The sequence below is a fragment of the Hylobates moloch genome, unplaced genomic scaffold, assembly GCF_009828535.3.
Source record: "Hylobates moloch isolate HMO894 unplaced genomic scaffold, HMol_V3 SCAFFOLD_2, whole genome shotgun sequence".
Lineage (NCBI taxonomy): Eukaryota > Metazoa > Chordata > Mammalia > Primates > Hylobatidae > Hylobates > Hylobates moloch.
The window spans coordinates 38414267-38435008 of record NW_026652277.1 but is presented as its reverse complement, the minus strand read 5'-3'; the positions used below and the strand labels follow the sequence as shown (position 1 = coordinate 38435008).

General features: G+C 35.7%; 3 protein-coding genes across 6 annotated transcripts in view; 1 reads left to right on the top strand and 2 right to left on the bottom strand.

The window, feature by feature from the left end:
- Positions 1-12024, top strand: part of SMARCAD1 (SWI/SNF-related, matrix-associated actin-dependent regulator of chromatin, subfamily a, containing DEAD/H box 1) — an 85880-nt gene extending 73856 nt beyond the window's left edge. For all 4 annotated transcript variants that reach the window (XM_032138527.2, XM_032138610.2, XM_058432894.1 and 1 more), the window contains 5 exons: positions 1301-1489; positions 2181-2299; positions 3512-3694; positions 5530-5639; positions 10678-12024. In XM_032138527.2, the coding sequence (XP_031994418.1) occupies positions 1301-1489; positions 2181-2299; positions 3512-3694; positions 5530-5639; positions 10678-10739 (663 nt within the window). In that variant the 3' untranslated portion in view covers positions 10740-12024. The remainder of the gene's footprint in view (positions 1-1300; positions 1490-2180; positions 2300-3511; positions 3695-5529; positions 5640-10677) is intronic.
- LOC116458876 (large ribosomal subunit protein eL21-like) lies at positions 6108-6648 on the bottom strand. Its single transcript, XM_032753814.2, has one exon. The coding sequence runs from the start codon at positions 6620-6622 to the stop codon at positions 6140-6142; it is 483 nt and encodes a 160-aa protein (XP_032609705.1). The 5' UTR covers positions 6623-6648; the 3' UTR covers positions 6108-6139.
- Positions 12025-14786: 2762 nt separating the features above from the next.
- The window catches only part of HPGDS (hematopoietic prostaglandin D synthase), a 46742-nt gene continuing 40786 nt past the window's right edge, over positions 14787-20742 (bottom strand). Inside the window, exons 6-7 of the mRNA XM_032138410.2 lie at positions 18040-18138; positions 14787-15525 (exon numbers count right to left, since the gene is read on the bottom strand). Coding sequence (XP_031994301.1) covers positions 15361-15525; positions 18040-18138 — 264 coding nt within the window. The 3' untranslated portion in view covers positions 14787-15360. The remainder of the gene's footprint in view (positions 15526-18039; positions 18139-20742) is intronic.

Below are 20742 nucleotides of genomic sequence, written 5' to 3'. Positions count from 1 at the left end.
CACCACCATGCCCAGCTAATTTTTTTGTACGGATGGGGTTTTGCCATGTTGCCCAGGCTGGTCTTGAACTCCTGAGCTCAAGCGATTCGCCCTCCTTGGCCTCCCAAAGTGCTGGAATTATAGGCATCAGTCACTGCGCTGAAACATGAAAAACACATTTTAGACTAAGTTCAAAATGATTTGGGGGACATAAGAACAAAGAAGGACTGATAATCTACATCGTAGGTCAGCAAACTATGGCCTCACAGCAGTGACTATTTTTATAAATAACGTTTTACTATAACACAGTCATGCCTGTTTTTGTTTTCTGGGACTGCTTTCTCACTACAGGGGCACAGTTGAGTACTTGCCGTACAGGTCATTTGCCTACAAAGCCTAAAATATGATCTGGCCCTTTACAGGAACAGTTTGCTAACTCCTAGTCTAGACTTCCAAAATGCACTTCTTTTTCATTTTATTTCTTTATAATTTTAGCAATTACTCTTTGTTTTTGCCTCTTTCTCCTTTAACATTTTATCCTTATTTATCCTCACTGATCTTTGTGTTGAAAGCAACCCATTTTCTTCCTTTTCTTTTCTTTTTTTTTGAGATAGACTTTTGCTCTTGTCGCCCAGGCTGGAGTGCGACGGCATGATCTCTGCTCACTGCACCCTCCGCCTCCCAGGTTCAAGTGATTGTCCTGCCTCAGCCTCCTGAGTAGCTGGGATTACAGGCGCCCACCAATACGCCCAGCTAATTTTTGTATTTTTAGTAGAGATGGGGTTTCACCATGTTGGCCAGGCTGGTCTCAAACTCCTGAGCTCAGGTGGTTTACCCACCTCAGCTTCCCAAAGTGCTGGGATTATAGGCGTGAGCCACCGCGCCTGGCCAACCCATTTCTTTTTAAATTTTTTTTTTATTATTTTAAACTTACGGAGAATTTCAAACATTTATAAAAGTGGAATTGCATAATGAAACTGTCTGCCCATATGTTACTTCACCCCTTCGAAAGTTACCATTTGATAATGACACCACTCTTGTTTCATCTATACCCCAGACTTCTCCCCAGGGTTATTTTGAACCAAATTCTAGATGTTATTTCATCTGTAAATATTTTAGTATGTTATCTCTCAAACAGTAAGGACTTCCCCCCCTTTATTATACCTAAAAGATTAATATTAATTTTCCTTGATAAGTCTGTTACACTAAAAGGTTCTGTGATTTAGCTATTTTATCAGGTGTAAACAATTCTTTAAACTTTTCTGATCATATTATAAATTATTTTTATTTTGAAGTATACTGTGTTTTGTTTTGTTTTAAGGAACCTACACATTGTGAGGCTAACCCTGACCTGATCTTTGAAGATATGGAAGTTATGACAGACTTTGAACTACATGTACTTTGTAAACAGTACCGACACATTAATAACTTTCAGTTAGACATGGACTTGATTTTAGATTCTGGAAAATTTCGAGTTTTAGGATGCATCTTGTCTGAATTGAAACAGAAGGTATTAAAGAAGAATGGCATTTCTTTTGTATTTTCTCAATTACTTAAACCTCTTAAAGCAATTCTGGCACACTGACTTGCTTGAATTAGCCTATGTCTGTTCTGCATTCTTCTAGAACTTAGTGTTTTGAACATTTTCTTGACGTATTTTCTTGATTACCTCCTTTCCTCTGTTGAACCTCAGACAAAAACAATAGAAAGTTAGTAGACTGTATCTGTATTGATGTTTTAAAAAAATCTTAATTGTCATTATTTCATAGGTGACAATCTGTGTGCTTCAAAATTAGTTTTTAAAGACACTATTTGTTAAATAGTTATTTAAGTAATACTGCCATTTATGTGCGAAATAGACTAAATTTGTAAAATCACAGTCCAGATTGTACATACATAAGCAGTTGTCCACATTTTCCGACGTTTTTCTTATGAAAAGGAAGTAATTTAACTGTTCTTAAAATCAAAACTGAGAGCTAGCTTGTAGCCCTAAAGTTAAGGCAGTTTATTCATATATAGGCTACAATAAGATATATATCTTAGGTACTACTGATTTGTATTAAAGAAGCAGTTGATCATAGAGAATTTTCTGCAAATTTATCAACATGATATAAGTAACACTTCTAACTGTTTAAACCTATCAAGGCTTTGAGTAGTAAAACGATTTTTTCTATTTCTAATTCATGTATGTATTTTCACAGGGTGATAGAGTTGTGTTATTTAGCCAATTTACCATGATGCTGGATATCTTAGAGGTTCTATTAAAACATCATCAGCATAGGTACCTCAGATTAGATGGAAAGACTCAGATTTCTGAAAGGTTGGTATACTTCATGTTAGTTACAAAAAAAAAAAACTCATTTATTATTGTTAGAATTTTAATTGTCTAACAATTAAACAATTGATAGAATTTTGTTGTTTTTATGTTTACTTCAAATCATTACCTTAAAATAAGAGTAATTTCAGTGGTCAGGCATGGTGGCTCACACCTGTAATCCCAACACTTCGGGAGGCTGATGCAGGTGGATTGCTTGGGCTCAGGAGTTCAAGACTACCCTGGACAACATGACAAAACCCTGTCTCTACTAAAAACACCAATGGCAACAACAACAAGAAAAATAGCCAGGTGTGGTGGTACACACCTATGGTCCCAACTAGGGAGGCTGAGGTGGGAGGATTGTTTGAGCCCCAGGGGGCAGAGGTTGCAGTGAGCCAAGATCACACCACTGCACTGCAGCCTGGGTGACAGAGCGGGACCCTGTCTCAAAAAATAAATAATTTTCTTTTAAATTTTCTTTCTGAATTACATACAAATATATTTTGAAACAGCTGTTAGAATTGTATTTTTTTATGGTTTTCACCTTTAAATTTTTTTCAAAGTCTAAAATACCTTATCTTTCATCAAGATTGTTTTAAAATCTTTCATATTTTAAGGGTAATTAAAGTTTTTTTAATTCCCAAAGGTTGTAAAGATTGACCTTAGTAAAGAGGGGATTGTCTTAATAAGGAATTGTGTAGTATGTTTAAATTGCATTATATATTTTGATTTATTTTTTTTCTGTTGGCCAGAGTGATTCTTTTTTCCCCCCGCATTAGACTGAAGGTAAAAATAATTTTTTTTTTTTAAAGAAGAGAATCCACTTATACAATTTGATCGTGAGGTCCTTGATTCATTAGAAATGTTGTCTGCCAGTAGGAGCTGATACACTTCTGAGAAGGTTAAAAATTGAAAAGCCATACACAGAATTTAGCTAAGCCACAAGTTTAAAAAGGACAAAATAGTCATTTAGGAATTAATTGAATCTGAATGGTTGAATTGAAGTAAGAGTTGGTAGGGGTAGCAATATTGTAGAAAAGAAGCTGGGGAATTGAGGAGGCTCTTCAGTGATATAGCCAGAGGAGAAGTAACTGCAATACTAAGAGATGTACATACATCTTCAGGTTTCTTTTTCGTGTGATAATGATTGTTTTCCATTTTAATTATATTATACAACTTTTTAGTGAGATTTAACCTCATTTGTTTATCTTACAGGATTCATCTAATTGATGAGTTTAATACCGATATGGATATCTTTGTGTTTCTGCTATCAACAAAAGCTGGTGGATTGGGAATAAATCTGACTTCAGCAAATGTTGTTATACTTCACGATATTGACTGTAATCCTTATAATGACAAACAAGCAGAAGATAGATGCCATAGAGTAGGCCAGACTAAGTAAGTGTTTTTAGTTGAAATGTATTTTTAATTCAGTGCCACTTGAATTTGTGTAGACCATTAGAATATAGTGTTGGCATGGACACAGGAAGGGGAACATCACACTCCGGGGACTGTTGTGGGGTGGGGGGAGGGACAGCATTAGGAGATATACCTAATGCTAAATGACGAGTTAATGGGTGCAGCACACCAACATGGCACATGGATACATATGTAACAAACCTGCACATTGTGCACATGTACCCTACAACTTAAAAGTATAATAATAATAATTTTAAAAAAAAAGAATATAGTGTTGGATGTCCTGCCTTAGTTTTTATTTTTTCAGCAAAGCATGGCTACTGATGTATTTTATACCAGCAGTGTTGAACATCAGCTGCACTATGTAACCCTTCCATTTTCTAGTAATTATCCATCCACATTCCAAATAGTTCTGCAGTTCATGAAGTATTAACAATTGACGGCCGGGTGCAGTGGCTCACGCCTGTAATCCCAGCACTTTGGGAGGCTGAGGCGGGCGGATCACAAGGTCAGGAGATCGAGACCATCCTGGTTAACATGGTGAAACCCCCGTCTCTAGTAAAAATACAAAAATTAGCCGGGCATGGTAGCGGGTGCCTGTAGTCCCATCTACTAGGGAGGCTGAGGCAGGAGAATGGCGTGAACCTGGGAGGCGGAGCTTGCAGTGAGCTGAGATCGCCACCACTGCACTCCAGCCTGGGTAACAGAGCAAGACTCCATCTCAAAACAAACAAACAAACAAAAAAATCGTCTACCCCTTTGAAAAAGATGAGTAATTAAAAAAACTTGCTTGTTAGATCACTTAAGACCCAGACAAACTTGGTAATACACAAACTTGCTGGGCTGTCCTGTTACCCTTTAGGAAGTAAATTGAGTTGTAAATTATTTTAGATGAATGGTACATTTTGACATTGGTCACAGCACTGTAAAGAGGTGAAGATAGCCAGGCGCGGTGGCTCACGCCTGTAATCCTAGCACTTTGGGAGGCCGAGGCGGGTGGATCATGAAATCAGGAGATCGAGGCCATCCTGGCTAACACGGTGAAACCCCGTCTCTACCAAAAATACAAAAAAAAAAAAATTAGCCAGGCGTGGTGGCAGGTGCCTGTAGTCCCAGCTACTCGGAAGCTGAGGCAGGAGAATGACGTGAAGCCGAGAGGCGGAGCTTGCAGTGAGCCGAGATCGCACCACTGCACTCAAGCCTGGGCGACCGAGCAAGACTCTGTCTCAAAAAAAAAAAAAAAAAAAAAAGAAAAAAGTAATTTCCATCTGAACACAGAACTGTTTGTTGTAATGTAATGTTTTGTTTTGTTTTTGAGACAGAGCCTTACTCTGGCTGGAGTGCAGTGGCACCATCTCTGCTCACTGCAACCTCCACCTCCCAGATTCAAGCAATTCCCATGCCTTAGCCTCCCAACCGCTAGGATTACAGGTGTGTGCCACCACACCCAGCTAATTTTTGTATTTTTTTTTTTTTAAGGGAAGATGGGGTTTTGCCGTGTTGGCCAGGCTGATCTTGAACTGCTGGCCTCAAGCAATCCACCTGCCTCAGCCTCCCAAAGTGCTGGGATTAGAGGCATGAGCCACTAATAATTTACTTTAAATACAAATATCTTTCTCTTTTCTTCCATCTTTAGGAGTGTCTAAAAGTTAAAATAGTCAGAAAATGTCAGTCTCAAGTGGCCCGAATAAAAGAATTTAAAGATATGTTTGTCTTAATTTTCAAAGTATTCTTTTTGAACTCTTAAATATAGTTTACATATATCCAAATAATTATATTTAGTAACCAATGGACATATTTTATATTTTTTTTAGAGAAGTACTAGTTATAAAACTAATAAGCCAAGGGACGATTGAAGAATCCATGCTAAAAATTAACCAACAGAAATTGAAACTAGAACAGGATATGACTACAGTAGATGAAGGTGAGTTGTTTGTAAGAAGAAACTTCAATATTTATCTGTATGACCATGCATCTAATTAGTCAGTGCAAGAGGATGACAAAGGTGGCTAAAGTCCTTAACTAGCTTACAGTTTAGGGATGATATGTGGGAGAAGGTAAGCATGTTTATTTCAAAAGTACTAAAATAATTTTTTTGAAGTTTCTTAAGTTCAAAATTTTTATTTTTGTATATGTTTTTGAAAAGAATATGTTCAAAACTCAGAAATGAAAGAACAGACGCCTCCTAGTCGCCACATCTCCCAACTTCCCCAGTAGAGGTGGCAAGTGTTAGCCTTTTGTTTTTGTGTTTGTGTGACCAGTTATTTTATGTGTGTAAAAATAAACACTCATTCTTTATTTTATGGGAGAAAGGGTGCATGTCAACTTAAGATACACTCTTCTGCACCTTTTCTTATTTAATGTTTTTTTTTTTTTTTTTTACAGCCCAGAGGTCCTTTATTTATTTATTTTTTTAAACACCTATTATGCCATGAATTCATAGGGAATAGGTTCCAGCAGCTCAGGCTCCTTCCCATTGGTTCTCACAAAGTGTGCTTCTCTGGGTGGAGCAGGCTGGCGCTTTAGTTGAACCCAGGTACCTTTCTCTTTGGCTTCTTTCTTTTTCTGATCATTTTCCTTCACGCGTTTCAGGAAGCTATCTCGGCTCTTAGAGTGCTTAATGTGCTCAATACGCACATTAATTCTCTTGGCAAGAATCTTGCCCTTACCTTGTTTGTTTACAACAATGCCAACAGCATGCTGGGTAACATTGTAGACTCTTCCAGTTTTGCCATGGTAACACTTGTGGGGCATTCCTTTTTGAACAGTACCCATACCCTTGATGTCTACAATATCACCTTTCTTATAGATTCGCATATACGTGGCCAAAGGAACAACTCCATGTTTTCTAAAAGGCCTAGAGAACATATATTGGGTGCCTCTCCTCTTTCCCTTTGTGTTTGTCATTTTGGTGAATTACTGGAAGATGGCGGTTCCGGCCGAAAGGCTTAATGTTAAATTAATTGGAAATAAGCAAGTTTTTTCATTCTAATTCCTAATATTGATAATTGTTCATTTTAATTTAGCAAATTTCTGTTCATGACAGACACTGTTATGTCTGTGTTATATTAGGCACCCTGTGCTATAAAAATCAATACACTTTAATCTGTCTACAGCGAGAGAGAAATGCATATGATCAAATAATTACTTGTCTTTCTTGCATAGCATTTATTTCAGGGTGCTGTGGAAGCTTGAGGGGAGGTGGGCAGTAGAGAAAGTTTGAGTTAAAAGCAACTGAGATCTTTAAGAGTAAGGATAAGTAGGGTGATCATAGGTAAACAATTAGCAGTCATTACTAGGCTTTGTGTGCATGTGGCAACTTGCCAGTTTCAGGTTGTCCAGCACATACAGTAAAATGAATGCATAAGGCAGATTCTCTTTGGGCAATGTTTTCCTTATTGTTTTGGTAGGCAGCTTTTAGAATTTAGTAAAGCATTTAAATTCTTTTTCAGCAATACTAGCAAATATCCAGATATATGGATTTTATTCTAACAGTAAGTTTCTAAATATGATAGAACCATAATAGTTGATAAAATTAACTATACGTCTTTTCTTATGGGCTAGTTCATTTCCTCAGAGGGAAATTTTTCAACCTCCTGTGAAGTGAAGAGAGAGGTGGGGAGAGGTGGCATGAGCCAATGGCCCTGAGAAGTGAAGGAGGGAGGTTTGTTCTCTTATTTAAATATTAATAGTTAATCTGCCTGTTTTCAGCAGCCTCTCTCTTCTCTTTTATGACAAGTCTAGAGTTCCTCAGACTCATGTTCTCCAAAGAGAATAAACCTTCAGTTTTATACATTTGGGGCAAATGGCTGGCTCTCTTGGGCAAGCTTTAGACATCTTACCTGTTCAAGCTGATTGTAACTTCATGTTTCCCATTTACCCCCATTTCCTGAGCTTTGAAGGTAGAAGGGTAAGGATTCTGGGTATGAACTAGCCTTGCATTTCCCGCCTGCAGTCACTTAAGCTTTTACTTTATTGTGCGAAAATCAGTTTCCATTCTTTCATCGTTTTCTTTCAAAAATTGTGGACAACTCTCTCTCTGCTGTTGTCTTTTTCTCCTATTCTTTCTCCTTTGTCTAATTCTCTTACACTTCTTTCTCCAATCGTATTTTAATGGTATTATGGATGATGGGAACAGAGGTGATGTGTGTGTTTGATCATTTTCAGTCACAATTAATGTAAATTATTTGTATTTGTATAAATTTGGTCAGTCTAAACTTTTGCCTGTTATGTTCACCTACGTTGTCTGTTAAAATAGCAGTGTATTTTTAGCTGTGCTCTCAAGCCAATAGCTTTGAAATGTTTAGTTATGAAGAATCCTGCCCTCTCATTATCACATTTTTCGGAGTCTTGCTCTGTCGCCCAGACTGGAGTGCAGAGGTGTAGTCTCCGCTCATTGCAAGCTCCGCCTCCCGGGTTCACGCCGCCGTTCTCCTGCCTCAGGCTCCTGAGTAGCTGGGACTATAGGCGTCCGCCACCATGCCCAGCTAATTGTTCGTATTTTTAGTAGAGACGGGGTTTGACCGTGTTAGCCAGGATGGTCTTGATCTCCTGACCTTGTGAGCCACCACGCCTGGCCTCTCCTTACCACTTTTCCTAGAAGTTTTCCTCTATCTTGTTAGAGCTGTTTATATGTGTTTTTCCCAGTGTGTATTTTATTTGCTAGAATAAGGATGTAATGGTGTCTCTTATTTACTCATTTAGCTGTAATCATTTGTCTTCAGCTGTGTCCCGGGTTTCATTTAGGTAATTTTGACACTGGACTGATGACAATACATGTATGCCCTTCTTTCCATCTCTCACAGTGAGGTCCTTTTCCTCTATAAACAAAAAGTGTATTTGTAATTGAGTATGTATTGCTTTTTGTTACCAATCTGTTTGCCCCTTCTTACATGAAACTATGAAAGGTAGAGACTATGATTCCTCTCAAATATGCTTATCAGATTTTTGTGTTCCTAGAGCTTGCCTTAGTGGTTATCAAAGTACCAACAGCAGGAACTGCGTCTCCTAAGAAATTGGCAATTTGAAATGCAAATTCCCAAGCCCCATTCTATACCTACTTGGTCAAAAACTCTGGTGATGGCACCTAATAATATTTGGTTTAACAGGCTATCGAGCTGATTCTGATAAAGCTAAAATCAGAGAACCACTGCTTTAAAATAAAGATTATGTTTGTTTTTTTTTCCATTAACTTCCCTTAATGTGATTAATTGTATTAATACATTTTTTACCTTTTTGAACTTTAAAAAAGAATACATATTACCACAATCATGACTACATACTTTTTTAATTTTTTTATTACAGAAATAGTCATACAAAAATGAAAGCAGTGGCTGGGCGTGTGGTTCATGCTTATAATGCCAGCACTTGGGGAGGCAGGCGGGAGGATCGTTTGAGCCCAGGAGTTCAAAACCAGCCTGGGCAACATAGCAAGACTCCATCTCTATTTTAAAAAAAAAAAATATATATATATATATATATATTTTTTTAGATATATATATATATATATATTTTTTTTAGTTGTTGAAAGTATAGTATGAATGAAAAATACAGTGATTTAACAGTTGTGACATTTGCAGCGTTTGTTTTGCTACTTCTTTTTTCCCATTGATCCATAATAAAGTCAATTGTAAACATGGCAGTTTATTTTCAATATCACAGCATATTCCTCTAAGTTGGTATAATACCATTGTAGCATCTAAGAAAACAATTTTCAGACATTATCATATATTATTCATATCCAGATTTCTCTCATTTGTCCCCTTAATGTCTTTTATAGCTTTCCTTAAAACACCAGGGTCCAAAGTTCACACACAGCATTTTATTGTATTTTATCTTTAGTATCTTTAAGTTTAAAAGAATCTCCTTATTCTTTTCCTTCTTTTCTCTTCTCCCTGCATTCTTCCTAACATAGTATCAGTTTATATAGTAATTTATGAAGTGTCAATTTGGATTTTATGGGCTATTTTCAAGTCTGTGGATGAGCTTGGGAGCAAGGATGTCAGTGAACTCCCTAAGAGTTGATGCACTATTTTGTGTTCCTGTCGATATATGTGTTTTGTTTTGTTTTGTTTTTTTAACAGAGAAAAGAAGAGTGGATGAAAGTACTCATAATTTTAGATTATAGCTGAGGTGTATATTTGTGAGAGAGGGGAGGAAGAGAGAAGTGGTTAGTTTTGCTACGTTTCAGCCACATCTAATTTAAAAAATTATTCATAGTTACAGATCTATCACAGATCAGCAAATATTTGAATTGCCAGCTGTGTTGTTGTCACTAACTAGTAAATTAATAAATCAACTCATCTCAAAATATTCTCAGTGCTGAATTGAATTAATCAGGGATGGCTAGATTATCTGCCACTGTGACACAAAGAGATTTAGAAAGTCTCAATTCCTGTAAGTGCTTATAGATACTGGGGCCTCATTTAATTAAAATATAGGGCAAACATGGATAAACAAGGTAATTTAAAGTGGCTAATTTAATCATCAGCTGGTATGCTGTGCTCAGAATGTTGTTTATATGTATACAGTGTGGGTCTGAGTCAGTGATTATATCTTTAGATGAAAAATAAGAATATAGATTAGTTTTTGTTAGTTTAGGTTTGGGTTTGTTATCCTTGTTTTCCCTACTCCATTTCTTACATAAATGTTTTTTATTTAGCAAATGTGACAAGTTAAGTACCATGAATTAGATACGATCCAGTGTATTACCGTGTATCTTTATATAGCTTTATAAAATTGGAAAAATAACCTTAGATTGCTATGTTGGCAATATGAACACGAACATAGAGGAAATAGCCCTAATTTAAGTAGAGCTTAGGAAAGTTTTTAACAGGGATGCCACTGAAGCAAACTAGCCCTTGAAAGATGAGTAAGAATTCACCAAAGAAAAAAATAATTGAGACAATTTTTTTAAATAAAATATTTTTATAAAGCTTTTAATGCTACTTTCTGACCTACAGGTGATGAAGGGAGTATGCCAGCAGATATAGCCACATTACTAAAAACATCAATGGGCCTGTGAAATAAGAACTGTGAACTCTCAATTGATGAGGAAATATCAACTTGGTGCACTCAAGGACATTTACATTATGATGACCATGGGGTTTATGAACATTTATAACTTTTTATAATTTCCATATTACATTTCTCATAGTATGGACAACTTTTTGCCACTAACTGAATTCTCCAAATACTCACACGTGAAATTTCAAAAAAGAAGCCACAAATATGTAGTCCTGAAGATGTCGAATAATCATTTTACAAAGCAGTTTTCTGAATGGGGATTAGTTGGTGATTGTTTGTAACAAATATGCTAATGCTTTAGAAATGTCAGTATTTTTGTAATTATTTCTACCTCCAAATATATATATATTGTCTTTCACTGGATAATGTGTGTAGATTTTTACATGTGCCTTATTTGACAATGCTTATGTCTTGTTTTTGCTTGTCTCATTTGAAGTTCTTTTTTATTATGTTAAAGAATGCAGCTGTATAGATTATATAGCTTTCATTTTATTGCTATTTGAAGCAGATGTTCACCAATGTCAGCAAGAACTCAACCTGAATTTAAAGGTGGCATTCCATATACTAACATCCCCCAGGTCCTCTCAAGTACTTCTGCTGAAACAAATTTGTTTGGCTAGGCACTAAGTTGTTTTCCAGTGAATAGTAACTAAAGAAGCCCCTACCTTGCTCCATGGATTAATTCCTTCTGTTCATTTTCCAACTGCACTAATTGTGCATATTACTCTGGCTAATCTTGTGCATGTTTTCATTGATTTCCCTCTCCTGGCTTTTGCTTCTCTTGAAACTGTTGCCCAGTCACTTCTGCTCCAATTCTCTTCCTCTAAATAGTAGTTTATTACTGCCACATCTCCATGCATCAGCAAAATGTTGATGACATTTTTCTAGCCTGGCAGAACAGATTACTTAAAGCTATTTCACTTCAAAGCAGACTGAATGTGACTTCATCTAAAGGCAGCATTAGGTACTGCATGGAAATAGGTCATTAACCTGAAACTCTTATCAAAATATATTTTACCAGTTTCCAGAATTTCCAGTACAGGACCGCCTGAAGAGAGAGCCATTGTTCAATTCCAATTCAGTGTGAGTGACAAAGTGAAATTTAGAAGTGAAGTTGTCTATTTGATATTTAACTCTTTATTAAATCTTTCTTTAAATTTCTGCCTGTCAGTCTATATTGCTGTTTTTATTATACATCAGTTTCTTTGTATAACTTGTGAGTTCCATGTGTTTTGTTTTTATTATGTAAATATCATTATAAATAAACTTATTTATAAATCAAAGATTTGTTAATTTTTGGAAATCATGCTTTTCAAAGCATCCTAACTTGCTAAGATGCTAGGTAATACGACCCTCTGGATTTGGAAGGCAAATAAAACTCTTATAGTGATTATTTAGATATTAAAGACTGAGAACTCATGGCTTAACCCCAGTCTTGATGGTATATTGAACAGACTGAATATATTTTACCATTACAGGGCTAAAAGGAGTCTTCATGTGTTAATACTACCTCCTTGTACATCACCATACCCAAATCAGTTACTCAAATTGTTAGGAATTTTATCTTTTAAAATCTCATAATGGATTTCTCATAAGTTTTCTGTATTAATGTATTTTCAATGATAGGCTGTTTCTTTTTTTGTTGTTGTTGTTGTTGTTGTTATATCCATACTTTTATCTCTAATGAAATGTAGTTGGGTTCTTCCTGTAATGCGCTATTATGTCTTGGGCTTAATAAAAATATTTGTGATCATAAGTTGTATTTTCACACCCTTTCTAATAGTTTCTAACCCATCCTCCTCCTACCCTTAAAAACATATAATATTGGGCACAAATGAGATTATCTTATGTGCTTAATATTGCCTGTTTGTCAGTAAATTGGAACTTACTACTTAAGATGTATTCTTATTGGTTCCTTCATTGGACTGATGTCAGTAAATACTGTAACCCATTATCACTACAGAGCAAATGAAGCGAGAGTTGGAGTAATATCTTGACCAACTGAAGCATTTTTTAAATGCAAGCCACACAAAGAAGACATGCCTTAAGCATTTTTGTAACTGTTTGGGACCCCCATAGACTTTTAACTTTATGCCAGTAGATACTTTATTTCGAAACATTACAGTTTTTCCTAACAGTTGGTATTATCGTGTAGTGGAGAGACGGGGGTATGAGGAGATTTGGTTTCCATTTGTGTGACCTTATGTGTGGTACTTCACAGTCCATAAATTTAAGGAATTGATTGTTTTAACTCTTAACCAAAAATATATTTTTGAAATTATAAATTCAATATGCAGTTCACTTTCTGCTTGACTTCACTCTCGCTTAGCCACCCTCTCTTTGTATAGAAGCAAGGAGACATTTAATTTGGATACACAATGGGATAGTGGAATATATTGTCCTTCAGTGCAAAAAGATTACCTAAAGGTTATGATAATGCTAAATATTTCCTTATGAAACTTGCTGTGGTTATACTTTATACTTGAATTATGATTTGTATAAATAGGACTGATGCTTTTATTTTGAATTTTCATAATTTTGTATAAGCATTGGATTATCACTTTTACTTAGTTCTGTCTTCATTAAAGATTAATGTGGGAGAAATTTAGCTATGTAGAAGAGTGAAGAAAAGTTAACTACTTTCATTATCTAGAACATTATTTGCATTTCTTTTGTTAAAGGTAATATTTTTTCTTCAGATTGCTTGGATTACATGTTGGAGGATTTTGAATGAGATTCACATACAACCTATTATCATTTACTTAATAGCAACTAATAAGAAAATTTGATCCAAAGAATTAAGGTACTTAGAAAATACACTTTTTATGTGTAATCCTTAATAATTTATGTTTGTTGTTGTTGTTGTTGTTGTTTTGAGACAGAGTCCCTCTGTCACACAGGCTGGAGTGCAGTGGCGCAATCTCAGCGCACTGCAGCCTGTGCCTCCCAGTTCAAGTGATTCTACTGTCTCAGCCTCCTGAGTAGCTGGGATTACAGGTGCCTGCCACCACGCCCGGCTTATTTTTGTATTTTTAGTAGAGACGAGGTTTCACTATGTTGGCCAAGTTGGTCTCGAACTCCTGACCTCAAGTGATCCGCCCGCCTCAGCCTCCCAAAGTGCTGGGATTACAGGCGTGAGCTACTGCGCCTGGCCTAAAGTATTAGGTAACTTTTTTTTCAATTTCATAAAACATTATTGAGAGGAAAGAAATACCTTAAATAAGATCATACCTATCTGGGCTTTTCTTTTCCTCCTCTTTCTTTTTCCCTGACATCCTCCTCTCTTTTGACTTCTTAATTGTGAATAAAGCTTCTGTAAATATATGTGGACAGATTTTTATATGGACATGTTTTCAGGTCCTTGAAATAAATATCAGGGAGCACAATTGCTGGATTGTATGATAAGCATATGTTTAGTTTTATAAGAAATTGTCAATGTCTTCCAAGGTAGCTGTACCATTTGTATTCTCATCAGCAACAAATGAGAGTTACCCGTGCTCCACATCCTCGTCAGCGTTTGGTGTTGTCTGCTGTTTTGGATTTTTGCCATCGTGACAGTCATATAGTGGTATCTTGTTTTAATTTGCAGTTCCCTAATGACATTTTGTTGGGCACCTCTTCATATGCTTACTGCTACCTGTATCTTTGTTGAGGTGTCTGTTGAGGTCTTTTGCCCATTTTTTGATCAGCTTGTTTGTTGTCTTATTGTTGAGTTTTATGAGTTCTATATAATTTTGGATAACAGTCTTTTGTCAGATACATGTTTTAAAAGTATTTTCTCCAAGTCTGTGGCTTGTCTTCTCAGTCTCTTGATCTCTGGGGTATCTACATTTTTCTCATCACAACTTTATTCATGTCAGTAAATTCATCTTTACAAGTTTCTCTGGCTGCATATCTAGAGCCTTTTGAGCCGTGTCAGATTCCCATAGTCAGGTCTTTTCTCGATAACTCCCTTTATATTCAGTTTGAATTTCATTCCAGGATTATCAGTTTTTGTTCCTTTGCTGCACTTTCATCTTTGTTGGGGAGTTCCCTCTTTTGATTCTTCATTTTTGTAAAATGTCAAAGAGATTTATCACTGGGCCACAAGCAGGCAATAGCAATACAACTACACACTTTGCTATCTATGCAGGAATAACAGATGTGCAGTGACCTCTGGCGTCTTTGATAGAAGTGACTGGTCATTGTTCATGATGTACATAGGTTATTTACACAGGGATATGTGAACTGGAGAGCTACTAGCAAAGTTTGTGTTTTATGCAATTACAGGTAATTGTGGTAGCTGAAGTCCAAACCATTTTGGGGGAGGGGAAGAATGGTGTTGCTAAACAATTATGACTGCAATTCGTGCATGTTAGAACCTGTGCAAAGTAAGGTCTGCCTGTATTACATACTATTTTTCTGTAATTGTAAATGATGTGAAGCTATTCTGAAAGAAAAAGATACTGAAGAAATATTTGTTTTTGTTTTCCTTTTTAAAAATCAGAATATGGCTAAAGTGAAAATCTTAGTGGAGCTGGGGAGGGAGCATGTGGATTATCTGGCAGGCTGATGTAGCTGTCTTATCTGATGAGAGAGATGCCCCTGAGAAAAATAAACTTAAAGGCAACATGGATCAGCTAGAGTTTGGTTTGGGGTCTTCGTTTTATCCAGTTAGCGATGGCAGGAATGGCTTGGACTTTCTTCCGTAAAGTCACCAGCCTTGGATGGATGTCTAACAGGTCAGGCTTAAAGACCAAAAGTGTGGTACTGCAAATCTCCCAGTAGAAGTCTGCCCAAGTTACCTAGTTTAAAGGAAACAAACTTTTCATTTGAACATAGAAAATATAGCTGTATCAGCATTCCAAAATTAAAATTAGTTTCTTAATCTAAAAGATTCAAAACAATCTTGTTATTACAAAAGCAGAATGTTTATATGATAGAAGTTCAGAAAATTACTGATATACTCCAGCAATCAGGTTACTACTATTAAACATTTTCATGTATAAGATATTTTTCTATGCTGATAGATGTTGTTTTACTAACATGAGATCTTAATGGTACATACTCTTGTAACCTTGTCCAGTCTCCACCTCTCTGTGACAGTACATTTTCCTTATCCAATAACCAATACGTATTTTTCCATCTGTTCTAAAATTGCCCTTTACAGGACAAAGCAGGATCTATTCCAGGTCTATGCATTTGATCTGCTTATGTCCATTAACTCTTCAAAACAGTACCCTTTTTTTCACATCACCAAATTATTGAAGATTTCACAGTAGTCCTACAGAATGTTCTATCTTCAGGACCTTTGTATTTCATCTTACCTTGTTCCTTTGTACTACGTAGTATAAAGGAAGGGGGGGTGCAGGTTATTCTTAGAGGGTATATAGTTTCAAGTGAGATATTTGTGGCTAAAATACATTATATTGTATCACATAAAAAGAATATATGGATGTCTGACCATTAGGGGTATGCCAAGATTGGCCACTGGATTAGTGATGACAGCCTGGTCCTACCATTGTACAGTTGTATGTTTTTACCTTTGTGACTAGAAACCAATCTGTATGCTGTTACTTTGGCTCCATATGATTATCAAAGAGTGAAGTTTAAATGTGGACCACTCTTTTTTCTTTTTGTATAGAATTTAATAAAGCTGATTGCTAGTGTTTCCGGAACTTATTAAACATCTGTCAGCCAAGAGAAGCTACTGGCTGGAAGACTCAGAATTCAGAATAAATCCAGAATTCATTCAAATATTTATCAAGCACCTACTGTGTGCCATGCCCAGGTCTAGGTGCTGGAGAGCAAGGTAGGATGCAAGCCCCTTCTCTCTTGTAGCTTTTATTTTAGAAGGGAAAAACATGCAAAATGATGGGAGTTACAAAAAAAAAAAAAGTGAGGTCATGTGATGGACTATGACATGGTCAGGGAAGACTTTTAAGAGGTGACACGTAAGCCCAGGCTTAAATATAAAAAAGGATTGAGACCTGCAGTGAGCAATCTGGGGATTAAGCGTTCCAGGTATAGGGAAATGCGTAAAGGCCCTTAGGTGGGAGTGTGAGTTAGGTCTGAGGAACACACACACCAGTGTGTTTGGAGCACTGTGAAGAAGGGAGAGAGTACCCAGAGATGAGATCAGAACATGATTTACAAAGGAATTTTAATAGAAAATGGAAAATAAATTCTTAGAAATTTTTCAATAAATAAATAGGACAGGGAGAGAAGCATTTTAGGAAAGGCTATGAGGGGAGTCAGAAGAAATTAAGGGGTATGTGAAGAGGTTGAAAGTTGAGAATAAAGATATGGCAAGTTTACTTCTGTATCACCCAGAAGGGCTGAACAGGGCAGACAGCAGAGTGTCAGCATGCTACAAAAAAGCAATCTTATCTCCCAGAATGCAGTCTCCCTGAAGGCTGGGACCGCCACCTACCACAACTTGTAAATCAGGTTTAGATTTGATTTTTTTGGCAAGACTACTTATAGGTGGTAGTGTGTCTAGTATCTGGTTGTCTTAACTTTTTTGTGATTATTGATGGTCCATGACTATGCCAATTCATTTTTCTGGGGTTGGAAAGTGGTGATAGTTTATTTCAGTCTTTTTTTCTTATCTATTAACTGGAATACTTTCATGAAGAGAAACTTTTTCCAATTGAGACATAAAATGCTTCGTAATTTATCCTGATACAAAATACATATGAGTTTATACTGTTAGCTGTAGTTCAAGTTCAGGAATAGGATATTTACTTGACCTTACTCACCTTACATCTCTATCTCCTTTCTCCCACATTGAAGATCCTGGTTCTCAGTAACATCAACACAATTTATTTTTGTACCCACAATATAAGTATAATAATACCAGAAAAAAATACAAATAGTTTCTAGTACCACCAACAAAATGATTACTGAAAATAGTATATGATTTTTTGTTGTTCTAAGCTAAGAGATATCTGTCTTAGATGTATAATCAAATTAGTGTGTTTTACAAATGATACTTCTTGAAATAGTTCTTCTCTAATAGAGTACATATGTCTTCTGTGTGTTCTCTATGCATCTCTTTTGCATAGTTAGGTTCATTTACTTCACTTTGGTTTTTAGGATAGCTTTTTAAGTTTTTGCTGCTAATATATAATTATATAAAATATGGTTCCAAAGTCAAATCTATTTTTTTAAAAGGTTTATTTAAAGAAGTTTAACCTTTGTTCTTGCTGTAAATTCTGTTCCCTCCCTATAGGTAACTTTTTTTCAATAAGTTTTTATACTTCTTTTGGTTTGTCCTTTTATTTGCTTGAATTTTTTAAGATATAAAACATACTCACAGAGTTACCAATAAGCCACTCTCTCCCCCCTAAATATGTGTCCAAGTCTTGCATAAGATGAGGCGCATTATATGTGAGCAGCTCATTGAACATCTGCTCCTAGGAGGAGAAAATATCACTTTAAGAATAATGAGAAGAAAAGTAACATGATCTGAGGAGGAAGTAGATTTCTCCATCTTTATTCTCCCACATGAATTCAAGAAAAAAGAGAAGTAGCTAGATTTTTTATTCAAATTTATGCCATGGAGATTTAGGTCTGATTCTCTATAGGTGTGAGTCATCTCTTTATTGCTCATGGATTAAAAAAATAGTTTTCTGTCACCAGTTCTTACAGTTTATGTTTAAGAAAGAAACTTATTTTTTAATTTTACCCACAAAATCTTATTTTTTCTTAAATTTACTAAAGCAAAATGATTCTATTGTCCTTTTAGATTTCTAAAATTTCCCTCTTAACCTAGCTTTTTTAAAGCTAAATAATATAACTGAAGGTAAAGAAATTTATTTTATTTCATAAAGCTAGACTTTTCTAGTTTGGCAGTTCTTGGTTTCACTATTGCATTTATAATGAATCATGATCTTGGGCCTTTATGTATTTTCTCATTGGACTATACCATTGTGCCTTATTATCAGATTTGTCTATCTTGAATATCATCTACGAAATGCATCATCCAGTTATCCCCTCTTGATATATAAACTAATATTATTTAAAAATTAACATCCTTAGGAAAATATATATAAAACATCCATTTTTTAAATTGTCATTATTTTTCTACTTGAAGCTCTGAAGACCAAATAATTTACTCAAGGCCTCTTTCTTGATAAGAGATGTTTGTTTATACATAAGAATTCTGCCTGTTTGAGTCTTGGTTATGAAATAGAAGCCAAACTCAAAAACATAAAAGGTATGGATCATTTATTAATGTGTCTAAATGATCTGTAATGAAATCCAACCTTTATTAAGTCAGATAGTGGATACCATACCAATTTGCTGATTGACTTGCTGTTATGATTATGACTTAGCTAGATGATATATACTACCACAATATAATGCCTTATATTTGTAGAGTACAATTTGCAAAAGCATCCTTACATACAGGTTGAGCCTCCCTAGTCCAAAAATCCAAAATGCTCCAAAATCCAAAACGTTTTGAGCATGGGCATGATACCCAAAGGAAATGCTCAGGGGAACATCTCAGATGTCGGCTCTCGAGATTTGGTATGCTCAACCAGTAAGTATAATGCAAATATTCCAAAATCTGAAGAAAACCCCAATTCTGAAATACTTCTGGTCCCAAGAATTTCAGATAAGGGATACTCAACATGTACTTACATACGTTTGCCAGATTTAAAAACCGAAGCTTATAAAGCTTGTTATTATTTTGACTTTATGTTCTTTCCCTTGTTCTTTAAAGTGCTCTGTGGTCAGTATGTTCATAGTTTTAAAGAAAACATTAGGTATGAGTCTTTCTGCTGCTTACACAGAATTTGTAATCCCATTGAAGGGCAGTGAGTCGAGAACCATGTGGTGCTTGCCACAGGTCTGCTCACCTCAGTTGGCATCAGTCAGAAAAGTAATGGCCAATTTGGTTGTTGGACAACTTTCTAAAAACTGTGTACATTCCTGGCGAATTCTGTTCTTCTAACGTGCATTTCCAGAGCTTCAGGTGCACCAATGTTTGTGTATATGCAGAGTCAAATAAAACTCTTAGATCTGTGCAATTGACTTCTCCTTGAGCCCAGATTCTCTTTGTAAGTTTGGTGAATTATTTCAGTCTAATGAAATGTAAATTAATAAACAGTATAATTAGTATTTAAGTTTCATTTTAAAGTACAATCAATATAAAGAAGATAAGATTTGATTACACCTCTTTTTTTTCCAGATATATTTAAAAAAAATACATTTCCTGATCCATCCTAGATAGCCACTCCTATACTTGATGGATTCAGAAATTTCTAGCCTCCCTTTCCAGAGAGTTATAAAGGAGGTTTTTTCACCCTGAGAAGTTGTTGCTATGAAAGTTTAACAAATGACTTTTAGGGAGATTCGTATATTTCTCAAAAGCATTTTGATATATGCACTACCAATATTATTTTGTGTTGGAACCAGGACATCAGAATTCCTCAGGCCTTCTCATTCTTCTTCCCCATCCTGTTCTTTAGATGAGGAAATGGAAACACAGATACATAAATAACCAAAGTAACACTAATGGTAAGTTCAAGGATTGTCATGGTGACCAATATCCAAAGACATCTTTTGCTTTTAATTATTTTTTAATTGGAAATGGAATTTTTAGTAATAAATACTGTAAAATTGTGTGTATTTGGTAGATTTTTAAGGTGTATATGACAAGAATATATTCACTATCCATCTTGAGTGCATCAATATTCTGCCTTTGAAATTTTCACCTGACCACAAGGTGGCAGCAATGTAACCCACTACCAACAGTCTATGAAATACAGAACGGTGCATTTTTCATTATGTATTAGCCAAGTCCTGCTTGTTAATTAGATAGTCTATAGCTATCAGCAATGTTTCTGCAATGTGTCCTGCCTTTGTATGATTTAATCATGAACTTGGATTGCTGTGTCCTTTGAAATTGTTTTATTGAAATAGGTGGTACGTAAGAGTTGTTATTCTAATTCAAAGGTAGAGTGTTACTCTTATCATAAATGTTCGAAGAATATTTTCCTCTGGGAGGTGGC

Bases quoted from the DNA above. Each gene is read 5' to 3' on its own strand.
- LOC116458876 (XM_032753814.2), bottom strand. From the start codon at position 6,622: ATGACAAACACAAAGGGAAAGAGGAGAGGCACCCAATATATGTTCTCT.